Consider the following 10,693-nt stretch of genomic DNA (forward strand, 5'->3'; position numbering starts at 1 on the left):
CTGACTGTATAGAGCTTCTCCATCTTTGGCTGCAAAGAACATAATCAACCTGATTTCGGTGTTGACCATCTGGTGATGTCCTTGTGTTGCATCTTCTCTTGTGTTGTTGGAAGAGCTTGTTTGCTATGACCGGTGCATTTGCCCGCGCTATGTGCGCGGTTGCAGCCGCCCCTGGTAACGGTGATAATTGACCTTATGCTAACTCCACATGTAACCTTGAGATGACTTTTTTTCTGTTTTGCTCTGGGACTTTGTTACGGTGTGTGAGTTTCTCTCTAGTTGTGGCACCTGGACTCAGTAGTCATGGCATGTGTGTTGCTCCCAAGGCACATGGTGTGGGATCTTAGATCGCCAACTAGGGATCAAACCCCTGCATTGGCAGGTGGATTCCTTAATACTGAGCCACCAGGGAAGCCCTCCATCTTTTTTTTTTTTAACATCCACAAACATCTGTTGAGGTGGACACTATCCTCAGGCCCATTTTACAATGAAGGAAACCAGTACTCGAGAGGCAAGTGGTTCTAGGCATTGCCCAGGCCACCCAGCCTGGAAGTGGACAGCTGTCAATCCATGCTGCAGGCTCGGGGACCCATAAACCCAGGTTCCTGTCCAGCATGCACCCCCTCCCGCCACGTGGCTCTCTGGGCTCCCAGCATATGCTCCTCTGTTGACGGAATGGGTGCTAACCTCTTCTGTCAAGAGGAAATACAGTGACAGCCTCATCGGCCAGGGCCCCTTGAACTGGGCCTCACGGGGTGGGGGGTGGGGTGGGGGTGTGTGTGTGGCCACAGCTTAACCCCACTTGCAGCACGGCACGTGCTCGAGAAGTGGACGTATCAGCTGGCAGGGGCTGTTTGGCACAGGAGCCCAGGGACGCCTGGAGAGCAGAGTCCAGCACAAGACATGGCAGGAGCAGCTGACCACAGCAGGGCCGTTACTAGCACAGCTGCTCTTGCTGACATCAGCCGGCCTGCGGCTCCTGCAATGCCCCCGAGGGCACTTCTAGCCCCAAGACACCATGGCCTCCATTCTCCAGAAGCCTCGCCTCTGGCCCTTGTCAGACCTCCCCTCACGGCGCTTCTCCCCACACTCTCCAGACCACATCCTCGTCTGCAGCCCGGCCCAGCCCCGACAGAGGCCACAGGCAGACTCGGAGTGTTGTCTCCTCCTGGAGTGGCGCTGGCTCCAGCATTCCCCTGGCCTTGTCCAGACAGGGCTGCCCCTCAGGGGGACCTCACACCTCTGGCTCGTTCCCCATCGACACAGACATCCGTGTACACATCCGGGTTTATTCTCGCTCTGGTGCGGGCCAGGGTCACCCCAGCCTGTGAAGCTGGGGATAAGGCCAGGCTCGTCGGGTTTGGGGAGTGGGTGAGGGGACAAGGGGAGGGGGGAACAGCGTTGGGTGGAGCGCCTTCGGATGTCCTGTGAGCTGATGGGAGGTCAGAGTCTCCAGGCTCCCTCACACACTGCCCGGTATATATCTGGAGTCAGGGGCCGGAAGGCTTGGGCCTGGTTGTCCAGCACGAACAGGGGATCAGCAACGACGCTCACGTTGAAGCCCTCGCGCACCAACCGGGACTTCACCAGTTTGAACGTGCCTGTGATCTCCAAGGCGTCCTGCGTGGGGAGAGACTGTAATCTCGACTGCAACCGCCCTGCCGGGCCTCCCACCCACCCCTCCAGCCACCCGAGCTCACCTGGATACGAATGAAATGGGGAGCGGCGTAGCCCGGGAGAGAAGTGCGCACGTGCTGGTACAGCCTCTGCCCGTCGAAGGCCTGGCCGGGCACCAGCTGCACGGCGGCCATGCCCACCTTGCCCTCACACCCTGGGGAGCACGTGCAACCTCAGCACCACAGCTGCCCTCTCCCGGGTCCTGGCGGCTCCCCACCTGGAACAAGCCCCCACCCCTCGCACAGGGCTGTGCACTCCTCCGCACCGGGCACAGGCACGCCGTACACGTTCACCTCCTGCAGGAAGTCCACGACTGACAACACTCCCTCCACCTCCCGCGTGGACACATTCTCACCCTTCCACCTGCGGGGGTGGAGCAGGTGCCTGGGATCAGGGCGCGGGAAAGGAGGTTCCACCCCTGACCAAGCGCCGCCTCCTGGCCCCTAGGCCCCTGGCCTGTCCCGTCCTGAATATGTACGAGGGGCCCACCCCTGGAAAGGATAGCCCCCGCCTCCTGACCATCGAGCCCCGCCCCCTGGTAGGAGAGGCCCCGCCCACTTCCCAAGCCCCCCCCCCCCCCCCGCCGAATCCACACGTCCGGCCCTGAGGAGCCCCGCGGTACCGGAAGGTGTCCCCAAGGCGGTCGCGGAAGTAGAGGAAGCCTTCGTGGTCCATGGCCAGCACGTCCCCGGTGTTGTAGTAAAGGTCGTTTGGGCGCCGCACGTTCTTCACCAGCTTCTTCTCTGACAGCTCCCGGGGCCCGCGGTAGCCCAGGAAAGGTTGGTGACGCAACACCTGGGTCAGCAGGAGTCCCGCCTCCCCTGGGGTAGGAGCGGGAGTCGGGCATTAGCCATGGCCGAGCGCGTCAGGAGCCCCCCAGGCCACGGCCCGGACTCTGCCAGAGAAGAGAAAGACCCAGAAACGGATCCAGAGACAGGAAATGAGGGTGGTATCAGAGAGTCCCCTCAGAAGAGGAAAAGGCCAACAAGGATGGACAAGGGAGAGACACAAATGGTGATGGGAAGAGAGATTCCGCTGTGAGCTTGCCAGCCCCCAGGAGAGCAGACCCTCGGAAAAGGTTCAGGGCGGGAGCTGGATCCCTGGGAGGATGGGACTTCCACAGAAAGCGCAAGCGAACACCTCAGATGGACACCCAGAGACGCAGCAGAGCCAGAGGTTGAAGCAGAGAAGCTGGGCAGAACCGACCAGCTGAGAGGGAGGCCCCAGACTGTGGGCAGACAGACCAGGGATGCAGGGCCTGGCTGAGGACTGCAGGCGCCACCACTGGGCGTCAGCCACCTCGAGGCTTCGGGTGGCTTGTTCCAGCCACAGAGAAGCCCACAGCTTTCACCCCTTCGCACACCTGGGGAGGTTCCCCAGCCCCGTACCTGGCCTCGCAGGGATGCAGAGGCCCTGACTGTCCCTCAGAGGCTCCTCTGTCTCCAGGCTGTACTGCACCAGCTCGAAGGGGGACAGCATCTGGGTAGATGGTGGGAGGCATCAGCAGAGGTCCGATGGGCTCAGCCCCAGTCAGGGCTCCGTCATGCCCAGCAACTCACTCGGAGGAAGCAGCTGGTCTTGCCCTGGGCCCCACAGCGCCCCGGATAGTTGATGAAGCCGACGTTGCCCTCGGTGGAGCCGTACATCTCCCAAATCCGAATGGGGCCGAAGCGCCGCTGGAAGGTCTCCCACACTTCTGCCCGGAGTCCACTGCCAATCGCCAGGCGGACTTTATGTGTCCGGTCCTCTGGCCGCTGCAGGGACACCCCGAGAAGGGTGAGGAGGGGCTGCCCTTTGGTGTGCCCCAGTAGCCCTTACCCAGGAGAGCTATCCTGGGAGGTGACGGGGGCCTGTATCTAGGGGATCTGAGTTCTTAACTTTAGAGTAGTTACCTGGAGTCTATACCTGGAGAGAGTTACTTGCAGGGCTTACCTGTGGAGGATACCTGGGAACCTTACCTGGAGGAATATGTAGGGGTGGCCAGAGGGCTTCTATAGGGTCTGACCTAAGGGAGACCTCTGGGGTGTTATACAGGGGTGGTTATCTGAAGCTTTTACCTGGGGGTGTTTACTGGAGGCCTTAGCAGGAGGAGTTACTTGGGGGGCTTTTACCTGAAGGTAACCTGGGGGACTGACTTGAAGGTTAATTTTGAGGAGTTATCCCGGGGCCTTACTTGGGTTAGTTACCAGGAACCTTTTCCTGAGTGGTTACCTGGAGATTTTATTTGGAGGGACGTTAGGGCCCCCCTGGTGGATCAGATGGTTAAGAGTCGGCCTGCAATGCAGGAGACCACGGTTTGATCCCTGGGTTGGGAAGACCCCCCCTGGAGAAGGAAATGGCCACCCACTCCACTATTCTTGCCTGGAAATTCCATGGACAGAGGAGCCTGGTGGGCTACAGTCCACGGGGTCGCAAAGAGTTGGGCACACCTGAGGGACTAACACACACTCCTTGAGAGAATCACCTGGGGTCCACGTGTCACTAATCCATAGGATGAGACCTGCTCAGGTCTAGTGACTTTATCCCGAGCCACAGCCTGCTCTCAGTACTTTACATGTTTGATTCTTGCTGCACCCCTGTGAGGTATTATTCTGTTTCCCCAAAGAGGACACTGAGGCTGAGAGAGGTGAAGTCACCCCCCCACCGCCTCCCACCACAAGATAGCACAGCTGATCCTCAAAGCAGCTGTGATGGGAAACCTTGCGTGGGACCCCCTGTCCTGAGGGCCACTGTGTGAGTCCTGGCCCGAATCTCCCTGAGACCTTCACTGGGATGACTCGGGGGCTCTCTGAGCATCTCACCTGGGGTGTGTTGCACAGGTACCGCAGGATCTCGCCCACGTACTGGATCACAGTCACACCATGCTGCCGACAGTCATCCCAGAAGCCGGAGGCAGAGAACTTGGGGGCCAGGACACAGGTCACCCCTGGAAGGGAGGAGAGGAAGGGGTTTCAGGTCAGGCCTCTGAGCTGCCGTAAGAAGCTGCTCTGACCAGCTGGCTGTGGCCCATGAAGCCCAAAATGGCATCACACTCATCTCTGTGTCACTGGCCCAGCCAGGACTGTCCCCAAGAGAAGAGCACAGCCCAACCTGAGTCCAAATCCTGTTCAGAATGTGTGGAAAGCTCAGTGCCTGGTACAAAGCCCTGCTGAATGAGGGCTGTGAGCAAGAGTCATTCATGATTGTGATAAATGTCTTAGGAATGCCTATCTAGCTGGGCAAATGGATAGTGGGTAGAAGGATGGATGGGTGATGGGGGCTGGGTTGCTGGATGGATATATGGATGTTGTGAAAGATGGACATGTGGATCAGTACATCTTAGGGGCCACTACAGTCACTCCATGGAGAAGGGCATGGCACCCCACTCCAGTATTCTTGCCTGGAGAATCCCATGGACAGAGGAGCCTGGTGGGCTACAGTCCATGGGGTCACAAAGAGTTGGACACAACTGAAGCAACTTAGCATGCACAGTCACTCCAGGAAAGTGCTCTCTCTTTTTCTGATCCCCTCCTCTGCAGCTGGCCCTGTGGATGGCACTCTCCCTACCTCAGCTCTAATCCTCAGAAAACCCCACAAGCTAATATCATCAGCCCTGCACCCAGAGGGATGACTGCTCCTGTGCTTGGGAAGGGAGCAGGTGTGTGTCTTCTTCGAAGCTGTATCTTGGCAGAGGTGAAGTATAATGTCCTCTCTGTGAAAATGGATGCTGGGTCCTTGAAAGCAACAGCTCTGTTGGCAACCCCAAGTGAAATGCCTGGATTCTGGAAAGGGCTTCAAGAGCTGCTAAGACCAGGGGGGAGGTTGATAAGGATTTTTCCAATGAAAATGTCCCAATTCTTCTTTGCCTAAAATGGGATCCCAGTTTTAAGAAGTCTCTGGTGTGACAAATTAGGAAGCAATATGCACTGCACCAAAGTTCTTCCCAAGAATAATTAAACTGAATTTAAATAAACTGGAAAATTCTGAAAGAGATGGGAATACCAGATCACCTGACCTGCCTCTTGAGAAATCTGTATGCAGGTCAGGAAGCAACAGTTTGAACTGGACATGGAACAGCAGACTGGTTCCAAATAGGAAAAGGAGTACATCAAGGCTGTATATTGTCACCCTGCTTATTTCACTTATATGCAGAGTACATCATGAAAAACGCTGGGCTGGAAGAAGCACAAGCTGGAATCAAGATTGCCAGGAGAAGTATCAATAACCTCAGATATGCAGATGACACCACCCTTATGGCAGAAAGTGAAGAGGAACTAAAAAGCCTCTTGATGAAGGTGAAAGAGGAGAGTGAAAAAGTTGGCTTAAAACTCAACATTCAGAAAATGAAGATCATGGCATCTGGTCCCATCACTTCATGGGAAATAGATGGGGAAACAGTGTCAGACTTTATTTTTGGGGGCTCCAAAATCACTGCAGATGGTGATTGCAGCCATGAAATTAAAAGACGCTTACTCCTTGGAAGAAAAGTTATGACCAATCTAGATAGCACATTGAAAAGCAGAGACATTACTTTGCCAACAAAGGTCCGTCTAGTCAAGGCTATGGTTTTTCCTGTGGTCATGTATGGATGTGAGAGTTGGACTGTGAAGATGGCTGAGTGCCAAAGAATAGATGCTTTTGAACTGTGGTGTTGGAGAAGACTCTTGAGAGTCTCTTGGACTGCAAGGAGATCCAGCCAGTCCATTCTGAAGTCCATTCAGCCCTGGGATTTCTTTGGAAGGAATGATGTTAAAGCTGAAACTCCAGTACTTTGGCCACCTCATGGGAAGAATTGACTCATTGGAAAAGACTCTGATGCTGGGAGGGATTGAGGGCAGGAGGAGAAGGGGACGACAGAGGATGAGATGGCTGGATGGCATCACTGACTCGATGGACGTGAGTCTGAGTGAACTCTGGGAATGGTGATGGACAGGGAGGCCTGGCGTGCTGCGATTCATGGGGTTACAAAGAGTCGGACACGACTGAGCGACTGAACTGAACTGAAAAACATCGTGGGGATTCTTCTCGGGTGGTCCAGTGGTTAAGAATCCACTTTGCAATGCATCAGACACAAGTTTGATCCGTGGTTGGGGATCCCACCTGCCACAGAGCAACTAAGGCCTCGGGCCACAATAGAGTCCAGGCACCACATTGAAGGCCCTGCAGTACACAACTCAGACCCACTGCAGCCAGATAAATAAATAAAGATTGTTTTAAAATAAATGAAAACACTATGACAACCTGGAATGGGATGCGGTGGGAGGTGGGAGGGAGGTTCGGGAGGGAGGGGACACATGTATACCCGTGGCTGATTCATGTTGATGTATGGCAGAGACAAACACAATATGGTAAAGCAATTATCCTTCAGTTAAAAATTTTAAAAAAGCGAGTCTCTTGTAAAGAGCAAAAAAAAAAAAAAAAAAAAGTAAAAATAAAACAGGGACTTCCCTGGTGGTCTAGTGGCTGAGACTGTATGCTCCCGATGCAGGCACCCCGGTTTGATCCTTGGTCAGGGAACTGGGTCCTGCATGCCACAACAAAGACCTGGTGCGGCCAAAGAAATAAAAACTGTTTTAAAAATAAATGAAAACATCTCTAGAAAGACTATCTAGTTTTAACAGGAATGTGGGAGGGAGAGGAACAGAGACCAAGCAAGCAAGTACAAAGAACACTTGAACTGCAAAAAGATAATTGGGCTAATTTTTAAAAAATGTATGTAATCATTTATTTGGCTGCCCTGGGTCTTAGTTGCCGCATGTGGGCTCTAGCTTCCTGACCAGAGATCGAACCTGTGGCCCCTGCAGTGGGAGCACACAGGCTTAGACACTGGACTCCTAGGGAACTCCTGGGAAGTTTTTAACATGAGGTGAGCATCAGATATTATTCAAGAGTTACTGTTAATTTTTCAGGTAGGTGTGCTAATCACAGTGGTCACAGGTGTTTTAAGTTCTTACATATTAGAGATACATACTGCAGTATTTACAAAGAGAAAGATAGTATCTAGAATCTGCTCCAAAATAATCCAGAAAGAAGAGAGTTCCTATTAAATAAAATTGGCAACGTTAACAATTGTTGAGGCTGGGTGAGGATTTCAGAGACTTCATCAAACTATCTGCTCTGCTTTCCTGTATGTTTGAAATGGCCCATGATTTTAAGATTTTTGAAGAAATAATGAGAGTAAAAAGTGAGAGTAAAGGGGAGGTGATAATCAAAACACAGAAGAGCAAAATGCTGCTAACGGCTGCAGCTGGGTGGTGAGTACCTGAGGATTCATGTAGAAAACTTTAGAAATTTTGATATTTCAATATATTCCATGTTAAAATTTCAGAAACAACAATGGCAACAAAACCGACCAGGCGCTCTGTTCACTGAATTCGTGGCCAGGTGTCTAGGGAGACAACCGGAAGGAAAGGTTGCTGCCGGTTCCTTCACTGGCTCCACCTGGGACCCTGACTGCCAGGAATACCCAACACCCACAGCAGTGCCGCTTTCTTCCTGCCCGCGGCACAGCCACGAAGGACTCCCCGGGTGTCCGTCCCTCTATCCAGGTGGCCGTCCCTCTATCCAGGTGGCCCTGGGCTTCTCTGTCCCTTGTCAAAGATGGGAACCTGGGGTTCTGGGTAACCTATTGGGCTTGCCACCCTGACATCCAGGCTGGGAGTCCTGTGGATTGAATGGGGACCTCAAAGAAAGAAAGGCTTACCAAGGTCCAGGCAACTGAGGACTCCAAGGACAAGCCCCATGGTGTGGTACAAAGGCAAGGCCGTGTAGACCACGTCGTCGGCTGTGACGCCGCACAGAGTCAGCATCCCTGCAACCTGCAGCACCCGCTCGTAGGTGAGGATGGCGGGCTTGGGGAGCCCTGGGGAGAAGAGGCGAGAGGAGGGTAGGGCAGGCCCGCAAGCTCAGGGGTTTGAGGCTCTGGAAAGATGGCCAGCGTGGGTGGGTTTTCATCGGGGTTCAGCGGATGAATTCCAAAGGTCAGGGTTTCAGCGGCTGTTTACCGGCCAGAGGCAAGGTTCTGGCACTGACCATTCAGATAAGACTGGCTGTCAACGTTGGGGCCAGGGGTCACAATCCAGGGGCAAGGAGGGTTTCAGAGGCCAAGTTGAGGGCACAAATCAGGCTTGAGATCAGGTCAGCAGGAGAGTTCAGAGGTCGGGCCTGGACATCGGGCACGCTCACCGGTGGTCCCCGAGGTGTAGATGAACAGGGCTGGGCTTCGCAGCTTGATGTCCGCCCGCAGGTCGGCGGGCACCGGGTCTGAGGGGGCGGCGGCCAGGGCGGCGCCCAGGGCCCCCACCCCGGGCGTGGGGGAGCTGCGGCCCAGGTAGAGACAGTGCACCTTCTCCGCCTGCAGCTTGGGCAGGACCTCCTCCAGGTTTGCCCGGAGCTCTGCGGGAGGGGTCAGAGGAAGCTTCAGGGGGGCGGGGTGCCTTGCGGTGGGAGGGGCGAGACGTGCCGAGGCCCGCCCCCCGCAGCCGCGAAGCGCACCTGCCTTACCTGTAATGAGTATTGGGGTGCGAAACGCCCGCAAAGAGCCACGGTGAAAAAAAAAATCAACAGAACTCTGGGACCTTCAGCATTTCTGTCCAGCAACTGGGTTTGGGTCCTAAGAGCCAGCGGGCTGTGGGCTGTTTTAAGAGCCAGCCCCGACTGGGACCCCCTGGACAGCAGTACTCCGCCGCCCTCTCCCGCCTGCTGCCCAGCCCCTCCGGCCCCCTTGTCCAGGGGTTCTCACCTGGGTCCACCACCAGCACGCGGGCCCCGGAGCTCAGCACCGCGTGCACCAGGGGTGGCCCGCGGCCGTGAGGGTTGATCCAGACCACCGGGCAGCCCAGCTTGGCCAGCCCCAGCCACAGGCTCAGGGCGGGGAGCATCTGCGAGGGCAGCACCAGCAGGGCGGTGGGCTCCCGGGCGCGCAGGCCCGCGACGCCGGCCAGCTCAGCCTTCAGGGCCCAGGCTGCCTGGCAGGCCCTGGTGTCCAGCTCCTGGAAGGTGACCGCGCGGCCCCCCGGACCGGTGCACACCAGGATCGTGCGGCCTGGCTGCGCCCGTGCACGCCGCTCAAAGGAGTCCACGAAGGTGTCCGGCGGCTGGCGCCGCAAGCGTGCCCAGGTGCGGAGGCCCAGGCGGAGCATCAGGAAGGTGTAGGCCAGGTCGGCCGGCAGCCAGAGGAGCCCGGGCGGCGGCCGTGCGGGTAGCAGGGTCAGTAGCAGGGCCGCAGCAGCCAGGCTCAGCCAGTGCGGTGTCCAGGGGCCCAGCCAGGGCCCTGCCAGCACGGCCAGGCCCAGCAGCAGGCCGCAGGCCGGGTCGCCCAGGAGCCAGCGCAGGGCTGGGGCCGCTGCCGCCGCCCATGGCGACTGCCCCAGGCCCCACAGCAGCAGCAGCAACAACAACGAGAAGGCCAGTCGCCTCCAGAGCCCCATGGCACCTGCTCCTAACTCCGGGAAATGTCCAGGAGTGCCCACCTCCGCCGGCGACCCGCCCCTGTGCAGTGACTCATGGACTGTTGACCAAGGTGTGGGCCCCAGGACTCTGCCCTCCCGCCTTCCTAACCCCAGGTGTTTGTTTGGCCCTGCCTGCTCTTCTGTGTGTCGCTGGCCTCTCTGCCCCCGTTCCTGCCACTGGGTGCCAGTCTCTTGGGAAACAGTCCTCTGAACTTCCAGCCAGGCAGGATAGCAAGGCAGCTCCGACGCTAGCAGGCCTCCCGGGAGGCTCCCTGTGCACCGACCTAACCTGACTCCGCGGGAGCTGGGTGGGGGCCAGGGACACAGCAGATGGGCAGTAAGCTCTGAACGTCGCAGAGCCTGAGTTCAAACCTGATCCTGACCCCCCTACCCAGGCCCCGCTCTGACTCTGCTGTACCCCTGGCATCTGTGGGGACCAGGCTCAGGGTTCAGGAGGCTGAACTTTGTCTGGAATATGGGTATGGCGGGAAAGCCTCAGCAGGGGAGCGTGGAAACGAGCCCGGGGCCTAGGATCTCAACGTGGGCCCGCAGGCCCCCCCCCCCCCCCCCCCCCCCCCGCCCCACAC

At 56.9% G+C, this 10,693-nt stretch overlaps 1 protein-coding gene across 1 annotated transcript; it reads right to left on the reverse strand.

Annotated features, from left to right (window-relative positions):
* Nucleotides 1-1,271: 1,271 nt before the first annotated feature.
* Nucleotides 1,272-10,111, reverse strand: SLC27A5 (solute carrier family 27 member 5). The gene is made up of 10 exons (NM_001103273.2): nt 9,398-10,111; nt 8,842-9,051; nt 8,360-8,518; nt 4,479-4,603; nt 3,237-3,431; nt 3,066-3,156; nt 2,300-2,498; nt 1,943-2,040; nt 1,701-1,831; nt 1,272-1,620 (listed from the first exon to the last, which is right to left on the reverse strand). Exons 1-10 carry the CDS (start codon nt 10,083-10,085, stop codon nt 1,444-1,446), a joined length of 2,073 nt encoding a protein of 690 aa, NP_001096743.1. The 5' UTR covers nt 10,086-10,111; the 3' UTR covers nt 1,272-1,443.
* Nucleotides 10,112-10,693: the final 582 nt, after the last annotated feature.

This window comes from Bos taurus, chromosome 18, assembly GCF_002263795.3.
Source record: "Bos taurus isolate L1 Dominette 01449 registration number 42190680 breed Hereford chromosome 18, ARS-UCD2.0, whole genome shotgun sequence".
Lineage (NCBI taxonomy): Eukaryota > Metazoa > Chordata > Mammalia > Artiodactyla > Bovidae > Bos > Bos taurus.